Below are 15765 nucleotides of genomic sequence, written 5' to 3'. Positions count from 1 at the left end.
GAAGACCTTCCTGGCATGGAGGGTGGGAGAGGCACCTTTAGTCCGTATCTGATTCAACATCTCCTTAGTAATAGCTACCCTTGCTTCTGTTTGTCCTGCGAAGTGACATCCCCACTGTCCTGAGGTGGATTTTACTGGAGCTGAAAGCACCTGGTTTTGTGGGTGGATGGCTTGTGCGGAACCTGCTCGGCTGGATCATTAAATGAGATGGGTTTCCTAAGTCATAGCTGTTCCCTGTGTCCAGACAAATTTGATTTGACGTGAACTGAAGTTGCCAGGAAATGGTAGAACAAGTGATGAGGAACAAAGTTGGAATTGCGAGTGAAACGCTTCGCTGGCAGTGCATAGTAAAATTGCATGTGGTGCTATGACAAGGGGTTTTCTTTCTTGCTGGATTTGTGTGTTGATCATGGACGGGAGAGAGATGAGGTTATCAGACTTAGAAATGGAAATGCTCTAGGAAAAGCCACTTAGCCTGCACTTTTGTGTATGTTAATACACCCTGATGGATAAGTGAAGAAGAATTGTTGAGAAATTGTGAAGTTGACATAATGTTCGTACATAGGCTGGTAAACATAACGATTCCTGTTCCTTTACTGTATGTAGTTAGACAGTATAGCAGCAGCATTTGTTTCAGGAACAAATTTGTTTATTTCTGAGAGGGATGCTTAAACACGTGTGTGTGACTTCTACGGTGTCCTCTCAGGGACGGGGGTCACCCCATGCCCACGCAGCCAGCCAGGGCAGCGATGTCCGGTCTGGGTGCAGAGCAGCAGCCTTGGCCTGCCATGATTTCGGCCTGTCTGGAGCATTGTAGATAGATGTTGGCCACAGCCATGTAATCACCAGCCAAGGAGAATGAGCTGCTAGCTGCTCGTGTCTGAAATCTGGGAGAGGTTGTCTTTGTTGTGGGTTTTCTTTAATGAGATACGGCCGACACATTTCTTTGGAGCTATTAGTATTTTAAGACTTAAAAGATTATCCAAGATTGGCCTTGCCCTTTTTTTTTTTTCTTTGTTTTTTTTTTTTTTTTTTCTTTAACTGAGAAGTAAGTCCCTGGTTTTCTCTAAGTTATTGTGTTTGTGTACCAGATGTGTGGATCTCAGGGCAGAACAAGAAGTCTCACACACGAGAAGTGTCATGGCAAAGCCTTGATCAGGTTGTCCCATATGGGACTAATTTCCTTCAGCTGTTTCTTTGCAGTGGGGAAATGATTATGGGAACATTTTGAAGCATGTTAGTTTAGATATCGTTCCCTGGCATATGGCATTCTTTTCTCATCTTTTTCCTCTTTTTTTATGTTAAATTACATCAGATGTAATTTAACATGGAGGTTCTGGCTTTTGATCTGACACCTCCTCTGAACTTCTTTTTGTACCTTCCCAAGGGCTGGTTCTTCTTCCTGGACTGGCGTTTTCATCTTCACGGCCATTTGAGAAATTGATTTGGTTTTTCTTGTAGCTCACTTTTGTAAGCTTCTGTTGTTTTGGTGTATATAAAAAGGAACTAAAAAAAAAAAATCCTTTGAAAATTTTAAAAACGACAGCAAGTTTTGTAACCACAAGAAGTGAAAGGCTCAGAGAGGCAGAACTTGAGCCACGTCTTTACGGACACACACATTCCTTTGTGCCAAGCTTGATTTATACTGCTTCCAGAAACCCCAGTTGGGGAAAAACATAAAACATTCTGGATATAGAACCATTTCAGTAGTCTCTTGTTAATTCCTAAGCTCTGGACAGATGCCCCTGGCCTGGAACATCCCGGCTGTGGCTCCGGCCGTGCAGGGCGGTGGAGTTGGGCAGCTGGCAGCCCCCAGGTCTCTCTCCTGTTTGCTCCATGGGGGTCTGCAGAGCCTTGCTAACACCCTGCAATTGCAACTCAGTCAAGGCCCTTTTCAGGGTTGCCCTGGCGTCATTAACTGTGTAAGGATTAATCATATTAAGAACCTAATTGGTTGAACTGTGTGCCTAACAGGGTGCAGCATCAGTGGCAGCATGGAGTTGCTTTCCTGGCTGCGTGGGAGGGTATGGACAGGATGAAGGGCTTGGGCTGCGTGTGCTATTTCAGCCGCAGCCGGGAGCTCAGCTGTGTAACAAATGCTGCTGTGACAGGTCCTGTCTTGCTTGCTGGGACACGGGTTGACAGGAGCTAGCAGCACTTGGCTGCTGGCTCCGCTTGCCTAATCTCTGGTGACAGCGATGTCCAGGCAAGGTGAACACAGGGTAATTCAGGGCCTCGATAGATAATTTTAAACCCTCTTGCCTTAAGTGTCTTCTCTTCAAAACCCGGTAGGGGGAAGTGCTTGTGTTTCGCTCGCTTGGCTCATGCGATGGATGTCTCCTTTTTCCACAGTTCCTGTGAAGCCGTGCGTGAGACGCTGCAGTCATGTCTGACTTCGTAGAAAGTGAAGCGGAGGAGTCGGAAGAGGAGTACAACCAAGAAGGGGAGGTTGTGCCCAGAGTAACCAAGAAGTTTGTAGAGGAAGATGAGGATGGTGAGTCTGCCTGTCTCTTCTGAGTTTGCTGAGTCTGTGTGCCTCGCTGCTCTATTTTACATCCCATGACTCTGCAGATGGAGCAATAACTGTGGTATAATAGTATGGCCATCTGTAGTCGATAATCTCAGCTGTTTAAGTGCTTCCCTTTCTCAAAGTGCTTAGGTGGTTTTTATATTTGGCAATAGAAAATACACTGCCTGATCCCCGTAGGACTTGCAGTCTCACAATTTGATAGTAAACAGTAAAAGCAGAGGAATTTTCCCAGTGTGGCCACTCCACCTGTTCCCTCCGCAGAGCGAGCATGAGACAAGAAGTGGGGTTCTGGCACGAGCAGCTCTCTGGGTTCTGTGTCAGTAAAAGCGTTCAGTTAAAACTCTGCATGGATAGTGTGAAGGAAGATGCCATTTGCATAGAGCTGAGAAGGAGTCTCAGCAGATAACCAATGAGTAAATGTCTAATGCTTGCTGCTCTCCAACAGATGAGGAAGAGGAGGAGGAGAACCTTGATGATCAAGATGAACAGGGGAACCTGAAAGGATTCATTAATGATGACGATGATGAGGAAGAGGAAGAGGAGGAAGAAGCCAGTGACTCTGGAGACTCTGAGGACGATGTTGGCCACAAAAAGAGAAAGCGCAGTAAGTTTTATGATGATTGTTCATAGCGGGCCACAGTGTAATGCTCTCACACTGCCCTGCCAGAGAGCAGAGCGCTCTCTCTGCCTGGGGTGCCTGCATGGGCTGGATAAGCTGTACCCCTCCCACTGGTTGGTCCATTCCCACATTAGTAAAGGGAGAGCGTAACTTGTCTCTGCTTTCTTCTCTTAGCTTTTGATGACCGCCTGGAGGATGATGATTTTGACCTCATTGAAGAGAACTTGGGCGTTAAAGTCAAAAGAGTGAGTTGTGTTCCCATGCTGCTGTTAACGGTGTGAAACATCTTAGCATGAAGGAGGGTGAGCTCCTGCCTGGAGTGCACAAGTGGTGCCTCCTGTCTGCTCCTGCCCTCTTGGACAGGGAGAGCTGAGTGCTTGAAGCAGGATCTCTCCCTGCCCAGGGCAACTGGGAACTGGCTTCCTAGAGTTTGCAAGACACTTTCTTCTGGTTCCTAAAGTCTGGTGTACTCCTCCCCTCCCACCTCTGCAAGACGGTCTCAGAGGAGCCCATCTTCCAATAACTTTCTCCTGCATGGTGCTAACCTCAAAGTCAGCACAGGCTATTATGGGCTCTAGAGCTCCTTCTGTCACACTCGATAGAGGCACATCAAGCCAAGCTAACACTGGTGATGACAGCATGCTGGTGACACAGGCCTGGACATGGCGCAGTCCTCAGCAGGCTCAGTTATGTTGTGCACGTTGCTGGCTGTGCCCAATGAGGATCTGCAGCGCAGCTCCTGAGGGGATGGCTTTTCTCCCCTGTGTGCCTGTGCTGGGCTCCATCCTGCTCCCTCTCGGGTGCCACCTGGGGAGCAGAAGTGCAGTTCTGGCCTGGCAGAGAGCACACCGAGCTTGAGTGTCTGTGCCAGGAATTACATGCACTAACAAACCTTTTTGCTTGCAGCAAAAATTCAGGCGTGTGCGAAAAATGTCCGATGATGAGGATGACGAAGAGGAAGACTATGGGAAAGAAGAACATGAGAAGGAAGCTATTGCTGAAGAAATCTTTCAGGATGGTGAAGGCGAGGAGGGAGGGGAAGCTGTTGAAGCTCCTGTTGCTCCACCAGAAGAGGAAGAGGAGGAGGAGGAAGATGAATCTGGTGAGTATGGATGGTCAATTACATCCAAAGTTTGTCCTGAGATTAAAGCACAGGAACCAATTTAAGACTTTTTCTGATCTATAAATAACCAAACCATGTTGTTGTCAAGCTCTTGCTGATGAGTACAATCTTTAGAATGAAATGTTTCTGGGTGGCAGGTTTAGTTTTTCTGTCTAAACCGCTTTGTCCAGAAGCACATTACATAGGCTGAGGTGTTGAATGTCCCCTCTAACCTGCCTTCAAAATGGAAATGCTTCAAAGGAAGGAAGTGAAGGCACTGTTTAGTGCCAGTAGCACAGCACACGCCTTCTCTTCAGCATCAGCCCGTCACCACTGCTAGTACCATACTGAAAGAGTTTCAAGAATTCTTTCTGTCTACTGTCCAAAGCAGCAAGGCCTTTTCTGACTGGATTTTCAGTGCACTGAGCTGCAGATAGTTGCCAGATGGCTTTGCCTGTGTTTGGAAGTTTCTTCTGGCTTGTTATTGTGGTTCAGACTCCTGGAATGTCTGAGGTTGGTGTAGGAGATGCTGTGGGCAGCTGGGCAGGCTGACAGCCAGTGGCAGCCTAAGTCTGTGGTGGAGGCTCATAGTTGCGCTGGCTGAGCTGAGCTTTGTGAGAGGTACCAGTTGAACACGCGAGTGTCCTGACTATTAAATTGCTTCCCAATGTCCAGACATCGATGACTTCATTGTGGATGACGATGGACAACCTCTGAAGAAGCCAAAATGGCGAAAGAAGCTCCCTGGATACACAGATGCGTAAGTATTGATTGGAAGTTGGCCTGGAGCCTCGAAAACAGCGCTCAGCTTACTTGATTCTTGCAACTGCAGAGTGATTCAGCTTGTGGTTGGATACCGCTGGTCTCTTTCCCCAAAGGAACCTGGTAAATGTAAACACAGGGCTTTTACCCTGTGATTTCTTAAATGTCTGATTCCTTCCTTTCTCCCCTGGATTTTCTACAGGGGTACCAAAACCAGTCTCTTCAGAGAACTATTTGCATGTAAAGCTCAAAGAGTTGTCTGTCTATCCATAAGTTTTTAGGCTAGGTGCAAAATTAAAGCTTAGACTTGGGTGCTCTGGCCACCTCTGCGTGGCTAAAAAGATGTTCTGTGAACTGCACCGTGGGGCTGAACGCTAGTTTTTGCCTTCCAGTGCTTTGCAGGAAGCCCAGGAAATCTTTGGTGTGGACTTTGACTATGATGAGTTTGAGAAGTACAATGAGTACGATGAGGAGATGGAGGAGGAATATGAGTATGAGGATGAAGAAACCGAAGGGGAGACCCGTGTACGACCCAAAAAGACTGCCAAGAAGCGCGTCAGTCGGCGTAGCATCTTTGAGATGTACGAGCCCAGTGAGCTGGAGAGCAGTCACCTGACGGACCAGGACAACGAGATCCGCATGACAGACATGCCCGAGAGGTTCCAGGTGAGGGAAGAGGGTGCCCATGTGCAGGCAGAAAGCGTTTCGTCTCCTACTGTGTGCAGCAGGCCTGGGACCTGCGGGCTGTTTTTCTCGCCTGGCTGCTGGCTGGATTTTAGCATCTCTTTTTTTCCTCTTTTGAAGATCCCACCTGTCAAATGTATAGGCTAAAACTCTGCATTCAGTCATTTCAGTGACATTGTGAGCTGTTGTAGCTGTGCAAGCGCTATTTTAGCACTGGTCATAGTTTCTTTTTGGCCACTGGGTGCCAGTGTTGCACTCCTGGGAGTGCTGCAAGGCCTTGTGCTCTGCTGAGACCTCCTCTATGCTGGATGCTGTTAGTAATCCCATGAGTTCTATCTGCGGACAGCAAGAGTGAAGCTACAGTACTGGAGAAGGTTTGCTAGGTTTTTTTTAGCCTACTTGTGTGCCAGCCAACACGCAAGTCTTCCGTACAAGGTGTTTCTGTAATGCACTTTAATCCAAGCTATTGGGACTTATGCGGCTCTCATTGTGGAGTCCCATTTGTGCTGCTAGGAATCATTCTAGTATTTCATATTTTTGTCTTAATTTTACCCTGTAATCAGGTTTTCCCTGAACAGTCCGTGTTCTTTGGTCTCTCTTAAGTGTATGTTAATGTAATTCTGTGCAGAGGCTTGTTACCCTGTTTCGTAAAGTGGGACATCTGAAGCTGACAGCTTTTCAGAAGACCTTTCTTCCCATGCCAGTGTGCACAGCACAAGGGAACGCTGTGTATAATGTCTTCTGGCCGTATGTGGCCTGTTCAGATATTTTGTCGTCTTCACGGATGTCAGTGATGATTAGAGCAGGCCTTCTGAAAAAGAATTGGCTGGGACTAAACACTCAGAGAGGGTTTGGAGCTGCTTTATATTCTGTTATTCTATGGCTGCACCAAGAAAAGTGATACCCAGGCTAGAACAGGCACAGATAGATTGGAACAGAGGAGGGTTTGGGAGTCTGGTAGGAAGCCTGGGTACCCTGACTTGGTCGTCATGGGAGATTTCGCACCATTGCAGGCCTTTTCCACAAGCCTTTGACAGAATTGTTTCTGCCTTTACCTAGCGTAAAGCTGATGCAGGTTTCCTGTGTGCTCAGAATATAATAATTTCCAGAAAACAGTAATTTCCAGGCTTCTTGAAGACATGGTAGCACAAGCCCTGATGTTGCACATGCCTCTGCTCATCCTGTTGTCTTTTCACAGTTGCGATCCATCCCGGTGAAGAGTGCTGAAGATGATGAGCTGGAGGAAGAAGCTGACTGGATTTACAGGAACGCGTTTGCGACACCCACCATCTCCTTGCAGGTAAAGGATTATGCCCGGGACTTCTGTGCTAAGAGGACTGGAAGGTGCTGTAGATTTCCAGCCTGGAGACATTGTTCCAGGAGTCTGCTCAGAGGAATGTGGTGCCCAGTACATCTACTTTTCTGGTTTTGAGCACGTCATTTAACATGCACGTTATCTTCATTTTCGCATCCATAAAACAGGATAAAAAGGAACCCAGAGAAGTAGCAAGGATAATTGTCAAGAATGATTGAAAGATCTCTGAGCCACTGTGCTCTTAGGGCTAAACTAGTGTTAGCCATGATCTGATTTTAACCATCAGTTACCGTGGCCAGATGCTCTTTCTCCATTTTCCTTAAGCCTGTCAGGACTAGGATGCTTTTCTGTGGTCTAAAATCGGAGCGTGTACCTAAGCCTTCATTCCCAGCTAACAAAAGGACCACCGTTTTCCAGCCTTAGCCTGGGCTGCTCTTTTGGGGGTCAGCTCAGGAATACGGTCAACACGATGTTTTTTTCCTTTTAGGAAAGTTCTGATTACCTTGACCGTGGACAAGCCAGCAGCAGCTTCAGCCGCAAGGGGCCCAGCACTATCCAGAAGATTAAAGAAGCCCTGAATTTCATGAGAAATCAACATTTTGAGGTAATTCACAACTTGGCTTCATTGCCAAGATAAGATCTGAGTTGCTGTCTCTTTATCCTGACAAGATTAGCAGAGGGGCTGCTGCAAGTATTTAGGGTAGCAAACTAGAAGGGGCTGAGATGCCATACCTGATTGCCTCTCCTGTGACAAAGTGATGCTTCATTGGAAAGTGCAGCTCGTCTTACGTGAGCTGTGGCAACGCAGGTTTTTAAAGCCTGTTTGGTGGGCCTGCCGTCCTTGTATTTCCCTGATCCTGGACAAATTGATGCTAAATGAGGTAGAGGAATTTCAGAGTATCCTGAGCCTTGCTGGGTCTGTTCAACCTATTCTCTGAGGTGTGCCTGATGTTGCAGCAGCTCTTTGGTATATGTGGTGTATTCTTTGGTGGAATGGTCTCAAGAGCTGGGACGTGACTTGTTAGATCTCCCACGCTGCTGCCCTATTAGCTTGTTCTCCCGCGTGGAATAGAAGCACTCTCTGGACACCTGGCTGCCAGGAACAGTCACCTACATGGTGGTGATGAGTCTTATTTCTTACCCAGGTCCCATTCATCGCCTTCTACAGAAAGGAGTATGTGGAGCCAGAACTGCACATCAATGACCTGTGGAGGGTCTGGCAGTGGGATGAGAAGGTGAGGAGTGTTCTCACTGCTTGTTAGCCATTAACAAGCCTTGAGTGCTTAGCAACAATTAAAACCACCAGTGTGCTATCAACACTATTTCTCATCCCAAATCCAAAACATAGCACTACAACAGCTCCTAGCAAAAAAGTTAACTCCATCCCAGCTGAATCTACGACACGTGTCTTCCCACCTAGCCTGATACAGCAGATTTTGTTTCGGCGGTGGAGACCTTGTGTGCTTTTCTCTGCATGTTTGCTATCACGTGGTGGTAAAGGGTTATCTGACAAAAAGAGGGTTCAAAATAGTCCTTTCCCTTCACCAAATTCCTTTTGTATAGTGACCTTTCTTGCAAGGAGTGCAGGTTCCTTCTCTACTATCAGGTAGATCCAAACCTTGATTATTTTGTTTTTCTGTCAGTATAATCCATCTCTGAGATGAGACCTGCCACATGTGGGCTTGGCTGTGGATGAAGATTTTGATGATTATTTTTATATGACAAATATCCCGAGGTCTTGGGAGCCCATGTTTGGGAAGGGAGGAGTCAGATGTGACACACAACTATGGTGCATTTCACTGGAAATCTTTACTCTCATATTAGTGGACCCAGCTGAAGATCCGCAAGCAGAACCTGACACGTCTTTTTGAGAAGATGCAGGCCTATCAGTACGAACAAATCTCTGCTGACCCAGACAAGCCCTTGGCAGATGGAATAAGGGCTCTGGATACTACTGACATGGAGAGGTATGGTGCCATGACTTTCTTATATTCGTTCCAAAATGATTTAAAAATTGTGTTAACTTGCCCAAACAGCACAGGCTCTCTGGCCACTGCAGTGCATTGACTTTAGCCTCCCCACAAAGACAGTAACGAGAAATATTTGAAACTCTTTTGGAAGATGAGCCCAAGCTCTGCCTGATCTGTACCAGAGCATGTTCCTTGAGTGCTCTGACCATGGCTCAGCTGCAAGCAGGGTGTAACGTGCTGGCTTTGCATGCCATAGGCTGAAGGACGTGCAGTCCATGGACGAGCTGAAGGACGTGTATAATCACTTCCTGCTGTACTATGGGCGAGACATCCCCAAGATGCAGAATGCTGCCAAGGCTGCTCGAAAGAAGCAAAAGCGTATCCGAGAGGATGGTGAAGAGGAGGAAGGTTTGTCCCCAAACTTGATAGTCTCCTAATTGTGGGCTGTTTGAAAATCCTGGTTTAAGAGAGTAGTTAGAAAGTTTGTTGAAAAGCCCATTTGTTTGCACAGAGCATCTCTGCTGTTTGCTTCCATCTCAAGTTAGTCCCAGGTCTTCTAGGCATCTCTGAAAATGCTTAAAGTTTGCCACACAAGGTGCTGCTTTTCCAAGGGACTGACTACCACCCCTCGTGGTAGGGGCCAAAGCAAGGATCAATCACCTCGATGCGTGTTTTAATGTGCAACACAGAGATGCTGCTATTAAAGCTGCAAAAGAGTGAAACTGAAGAGAAGATTTTCCGGGTGTTTTTCTAACCCTGAATAATTTTAAGGCTACTGTAACCTTTGAGATGTGTTTGTGGAATCTAGGGACTCTGTTGCACGATGTAGATTGTGTTTGATCCCTTCGCTGTGCTTCTGACACTCTGCAGCTGTCTGGATGCCTCTGTAAGGAGGCCTTACTAAACATATCCTTCCCATAGGTGAAGGGGAGGATGCAGAAGATGATGAGCAGAAAGGACCTGAGCTGAAGCAGGCTTCCCGTCGGGATATGTACACCATCTGCCAAACAGCTGGGCTGGGTAAGGGCTGTGCTCTGCGTCACGCTGAGCTTGCAGTGGCCTAGCCCATGTGCTCCTCTGGGTGTTGTGACTGACCTGTGGAAGGAGGAGTGGTAGTGTTGCTCAGTATAAGCTACAGTACCCTTATGCTCCTCATTTTTGTGTTTTTTTTTTTTCCCCCAGATGGCCTGGCTAAGAAGTTTGGTCTGACACCTGAGCAGTTTGGAGAGAATCTCCGAGACAGTTACCAGCGTCATGAGACAGAGCAGTTCCCTGCAGAGCCCCTGGAGCTGGCCAAGGATTATGTGTGTAGGTCAGTGTGGGGGGATCTTCGTGGAGGTCTTGCGGATGTGACACAGGGGAGGGGATCCGGGGGCATTCTCAAGTCCTAAGCCTTCATGTTGCCTTTTTGTTTTTAGTCAATTCCCAAGCCCTGAAGCTGTGCTGGAAGGAGCCCGATACATGGTGGCTTTGCAGATAGCCAGGGAGCCTTTGGTCAGGCAGGTCCTGAGACAGACTTTCCAAGAAAGAGCTAAAATCAACATTTCACCAACCAAAAAGGGGAAGAAGGTAAGGAAGGGAGCTCTGACTCCGTGGGGTCAACTCAGGGAAGGATCCAAATAACATACAAATGCTTGTTTTTGCATCTGAAGACTTCTCCCATCTCAGTGGCAACTCTGAATAAATCTTAGAGCAGTGTGTGAGCTAGGCTGTTGCAGAGGCCAGCTCAGCAGCATGCTGCATTTTCAGTCTTGCTGTTGAGATATTGCCTTCAGTTATTGGAACAGTCTCTGTTTCTCTGGGACTGGGAACGAATTCCGCTGTGTCCTGCTGGGGAAGGAAATGCAGACTGGCAGGCATAGGGGTGAGGGGGTATTGAATAAAAGCCATTGTCTGCCGCGGTGTACAGAAGGGTCTTTCTTCATGAATGCGCTGCATGCATGCTGACTGTCTTTCCTCTCTCCCAGGATATTGATGAAGCCCACTATGCCTATTCCTTTAAATACTTGAAGAACAAGCCTGTGAAGGAGCTGCGAGATGACCAGTTCCTGAAAATGAGCCTGGCAGAGGAGGAGGCGCTGCTCACTATAGATATCAGCATTGACATGAAAGGAGTGGAGGGGTGAGTCCTTACTGGCCATGCCATCCGTGCCTTGGCAGAGCTCATTCATCCAGTGCTGCTATGCTGTTAGAACCCCTCTGTAACCCAAACTGCTCCTGGAAGTCATGGCCTGGTGGTTTCCTGCACCTTAAACCGAGGCACCCTCTCAGGGTCTTGCTTTTTTATTCATTTTAATGAATACGGTAGAAGACATTCGGTTTATTTGTTTGAAGGCAAAGTTTAAAGCCTTTAGGATTTCTGTGAAAGATGATGCTTGTTTCCCAACTGTCCTCGCAATGTGGCTCTTTGGTTCCTTCCCTGCACATCTGAGTAGCCACACTGTGTGATATGAGTGTGCTGGAGCGGCTGTGGGCTGCCCGGTGTTGTATTGATCAGGCCTCTCTGTGCTGCCAGCATGGCGTTCAGCTGCGGTCTGTCTAGCAGTATAGCTTTTGCAGCTAAAGGCATTTTTGATGGGAGGATTCGCTCTTCTCTAAATTTTCCAGGCAACTCACTGAATCTAAGGTGCTGCTGTCACATCCTTGTGCAGGAATCTGCCAGTGGTGGTGCCAGTGCAGGTGTTTGGAGCCCTTCTGTACCTCTTCCTCTCATTTGTTGCAGTTATGGTAGTGACCAGACGTACTTTGAGGAAATCAAACAGTTCTATTACCGAGATGAGTTCAGCCACCAGGTGCAGGAGTGGAATCGGCAGCGTACGATGGCCATTGAGCGGTCTCTCAACCAGTTCCTCTACGTGCAGATGGCTAAAGAGTTGAAGAACAAGCTCTTGGTGGAGGCCAAGGAGTATGTCCTCAAGGTGAGATGCTAACAGTCCTGCAGCATGCTGGGAAGAGTACTGACAGTCTGTACATAGGCATTTGAGGAGGAGGAGAAGGAGGCAGGCAGGAGTCTGAGTCTGGTTCTTTCCCAAGGATGGAGAGAAGAGCAGATACCTCATTGGCAGGGAAGACGAGCTCCATGGTTCTGGAGAGCTGGTCCCAAACCTGGCAGAATATACTGTCTTGCTGCCTTGAGCAGTCCATGACTTTACCCCCGGAGAAGGGCTATGACGAAGAACCTGCAGTTCATTGTCTTGCTCCTCTCTCCCCTTCTCTGTTCTACCAGGCTTGTAGCCGGAAGCTGTACAACTGGCTAAAAGTAGCTTCATACCGTCCTGATCAACAAGTGGAGGAAGATGATGATTTCATGGATGAAAACCAAGGGAAGGGGATTCGGGTGCTAGGCATTGCATTTTCCTCAGCCAGGTAGGAGGAAAGGAATTGCCGTTGGATCCATGTTCAGCTTTAGCAGTCCTCCATGTCTGAGTGATCTCTCTTTCGCAGGGACCACCCCGTGTTTTGCGCCCTTGTTAATGGAGAGGGTGAGGTTACAGACTTCCTCCGATTGCCGCATTTCACAAAGAGAAGGAACGCCTGGCGTGAGGAAGAGAGGGAAAAGAAGGTGAGCCTTCGTGCAGCTATTGCTGAGATGAAGGTCTGCGCATTGCTTTTGGTACTGTGCAATCCGCTGGGGGCTGGAGTGGAACAGTCAGTCTGAAGACAGCTCAGGCCTTGTCACTCTTGCACGCAAGAATAATACCTTTTTCCCACCCTGTAATTATTCTGGCAGAACAGTTGCTTCCCGTTAACTTCCGGTTCATCTCTTCTGCTCCTCTTACGGGGAATGGCGGGGCCTTGCCATTCCTGAGTTTTGTTGGTGTTAGGATTTTTGTAAGCTTCTGTGGTCCCAGCTACAGAAACTTTCCCCCCTTTCCCTGATCATATTGTAATAGCAAGAGACTGTGGGACCTCTTGGAGCTTGGGGCAGGCTTTTGACTTCCATTCCCTACCTGCACTGATTTCCTGTAACACCAGACCGTGAGGCCATCAGTCTTCCCTCTGCAGAGCCTTCCTGTTTGTCCTTACAGTAGTCAGGAGCTGCAAGCCTGTAGAGAAGGCTTTTAGCCATGCTCATGTCATGGTGGCAGATCGGGATGGCAACGGGGGAGGATTTACCCTGCGAAACAGGAACTCAGGACTGGTAGCTAGCTCGGTACAGAAACCCTCTAGCTTTTCTACTCTTGACAATTTCCTTTCTAGGCCCAGGATATTGAAACCTTGAAAAAATTCCTCCTGAACAAGAAGCCTCACGTGGTGACAATTGCAGGCGAGAACAGGTCAGTCTTTGTGTCCCTTCCGCTTCCCAGTCTCTTTGCAGTCCGTTCCTCATGCCTGTCCACATTTCACTGTTTCTGCCTGTGGTGTGAGGTAACGCATTGCGGTTATTTCCCAAAGTGATTCCAGGACCCAGCTTTGCACTGTCCCCTCAATCCCCTTGGCTGTCTCTCCCTAGGGATGCTCAGATGCTGATGGAGGATGTGAAGAGAATTGTTCATGAGCTGGATCAAGGGCAGCAGCTGTCCTCTATTGGGGTGGAGCTGGTGGACAATGAACTGGCCATCCTCTACATGAACAGCAAGAAGTCTGAGGTGAACCTTCTGTTATTCCAGCTATCCCTTGGTCTGTCACTCATTTGTGCTGTCTCGTCCTCCATTTGTTGCACTGGCCCTGCCTTCTGTCATCTGCTGCCTCATGTAATCCATCTGGTCACTGATGTACTGATCTTTGGGTTTTACTTAGGCTTCCCTGAGGAGATCAGCACCAGCAGATGTACAAAGTAGATATTGATGTAGTCTGAAATGAATTTTGCCTAGCTGAATGGATGGAGTTGTTTCATTCCTAGTTGCAGCAAAGGTCCTGGGAGCCTTTGACCTCACCTCTCCTTTGCCCTGAGCACCAAATACTTCCCTTGTTCCAGTCCCTGCCTGATGAGTCTTTGCTCCTTGTGCTACGAAGTGTGAAAACGCCATCAGGGTTTTCCCTGATTCTCTGGCCTCTTGCAGAATGAGTTCCGGGATTACCCACCTCTGCTGCGTCAAGCCGTCTCCCTTGCTCGCCGCATTCAGGACCCCCTCATAGAGTTTGCCCAGGTCTGCAGCTCCGATGAGGATATTCTCTGCCTAAAACTCCACCCTCTGCAGGTAACTTTTCCATGGCAATCCTTCTCTGCAAGAGAAAGTGGCCTGGGAGGCCTGGGACAGCTCGCTGTCAAAGAAAAGTATTCCAAGTTGAACTGGTGCAAGTTCTGCCTTTTCTATGCCGTATTCAGGCTACACAGAACCTTTTTTTTGTTGTTTTGTTTTTGTATCCTTTACCCCATCTGCCTCCTGCCTTTAGGCTGTTCTCAGGGGTAACTCTGAGGTGCAGCACAGCTCCTGAGAGCCAGTCTGTTGTGTTTGGCTCAGCTTCCTTATGGCAAAGTGTTGCACACATCTCCTTGGGAGGCTAACGCCTCTGCTTTCTTGTCAGGAGCACGTGGTGAAGGAGGAACTGCTGAATGCCCTCTACTGCGAATTCATAAACCGTGTGAACGAGGTGGGAGTGGATGTCAATCGGGCGATTGCTCACCCTCACAGCCAGGCTTTGTTGCAGTATGTGTGTGGCCTGGGACCACGCAAAGGCACTCATCTGCTAAAGGTAAGGAGACTTCTGTCCCTGCCCAAAAAAACAGTGCATCACCAACAATGTGTGAGTTGCCCTGATGGCAGTGCTGTTACGAGATGAGTCAGGGTTCCGTGTGCCAGATGCAGCTGACGGCCCATTGACGTGTATTTTAGTATGTGTTATCTCACTGCACCTAACCCTGAAGCTGTACGTGGACTTAACATCCTTGAGAGACCCAAGCAACTCAGCAGATCTGTCAATCCTAGCTAGCTCCTGAGCCCACGGGAATGGATGCGCTGTTACAGTATCAAGACGCCTCCGTGCTGTAGAAAACACAAGGCAAAAAGCCAACACTTTTCCTGAGAGTTGGAGCTGTTCCATGCGGAGTTGTCTCCTTTCACACAATGTTGAGACACAGGCAGTGGGCAACAATTTATGGGTTGTGATGGGCTCCATTATGTCAGGTGCTTTGAACACTGCAGTGTCTGGTGTGAGTCCTCTGCTTTTCCTGGAAAACCCCTGTGTTTGAATAGCAGGGTTTATACTGTTACCTCTTTCTCCAGATCTTAAAACAAAACAACACGCGCCTGGAGAACAGGACCCAGCTGGTTACGATGTGTCACATGGGACCCAAGGTGTTTATCAACTGCGCTGGCTTCATCAAAATTGACACCGCGTCGCTGGGCGATAGGTGGGTATTGGGTTGTGTTCCATGCCGTATGGGGTATGGAGTTCGTGTGAGCAGCAGGCTGAAGCAATCTGGTTCCGTGGAGTCCATGTTCCCAAGAGCTTCTGTGTGGCCTCTCTGATCCGTGGCCAAGTTTAGGTATTGCTGGTTATTAATCTGGTTCTTATGGGCAGCTAAACTTGCGCAGCAATGTGAGCTGCAGAACCTTCATTATATAACTTGCTATGGTTTGAAAGGCCCTTTGTGGTTAACATGAACTAAACTAAAAACAGTTGTTCCCTAACACAGTCGTCATGCGTGTCTGTCGTGCGCTTTTGCTTAGTTTCTGCCTAGTCCCAGCATCTGTGTTTTCTTTTTCTAAAGTTTCGAACTTGAGGCGTAACTTGGCAATTAGCTTCCTCTTAAACCAGTAGCAATACTGGGAGGTTTGTAGAGCATTAGGTTACTGGTAACTAAACGAGAGATGTGTGTTTGGAGGACGGTGGTAACCT

General features: G+C 48.0%; 1 protein-coding gene across 3 annotated transcripts in view; it reads left to right on the top strand.

Moving 5' to 3' along the window:
* The window catches only part of SUPT6H (SPT6 homolog, histone chaperone and transcription elongation factor), a 30319-nt gene that overhangs the window by 3968 nt on the left and 10586 nt on the right, over nt 1–15765 (top strand). For all 3 annotated transcript variants that reach the window (XM_054208651.1, XM_054208649.1, XM_054208650.1), the window contains 23 exons: nt 2353–2494; nt 2976–3134; nt 3324–3394; nt 4056–4251; nt 4927–5011; nt 5406–5679; nt 6896–6997; nt 7500–7616; nt 8158–8247; nt 8837–8979; nt 9239–9390; nt 9904–10002; nt 10165–10294; nt 10401–10551; nt 10950–11104; nt 11705–11900; nt 12209–12348; nt 12427–12544; nt 13183–13259; nt 13436–13571; nt 13986–14123; nt 14452–14619; nt 15150–15277. In XM_054208651.1, coding sequence (XP_054064626.1) covers nt 2386–2494; nt 2976–3134; nt 3324–3394; nt 4056–4251; nt 4927–5011; nt 5406–5679; nt 6896–6997; nt 7500–7616; nt 8158–8247; nt 8837–8979; nt 9239–9390; nt 9904–10002; nt 10165–10294; nt 10401–10551; nt 10950–11104; nt 11705–11900; nt 12209–12348; nt 12427–12544; nt 13183–13259; nt 13436–13571; nt 13986–14123; nt 14452–14619; nt 15150–15277 — 3134 coding nt within the window. In that variant the 5' untranslated portion in view covers nt 2353–2385. The remainder of the gene's footprint in view (nt 1–2352; nt 2495–2975; nt 3135–3323; nt 3395–4055; nt 4252–4926; nt 5012–5405; nt 5680–6895; nt 6998–7499; nt 7617–8157; nt 8248–8836; nt 8980–9238; nt 9391–9903; nt 10003–10164; nt 10295–10400; nt 10552–10949; nt 11105–11704; nt 11901–12208; nt 12349–12426; nt 12545–13182; nt 13260–13435; nt 13572–13985; nt 14124–14451; nt 14620–15149; nt 15278–15765) is intronic.

The sequence above is a fragment of the Rissa tridactyla genome, chromosome 7, assembly GCF_028500815.1.
Source record: "Rissa tridactyla isolate bRisTri1 chromosome 7, bRisTri1.patW.cur.20221130, whole genome shotgun sequence".
In the NCBI taxonomy this organism is placed as follows: domain Eukaryota; kingdom Metazoa; phylum Chordata; class Aves; order Charadriiformes; family Laridae; genus Rissa; species Rissa tridactyla.
Note: the sequence above shows the minus strand (reverse complement) of the source record. Positions and strands in the feature narration are given on the sequence as shown.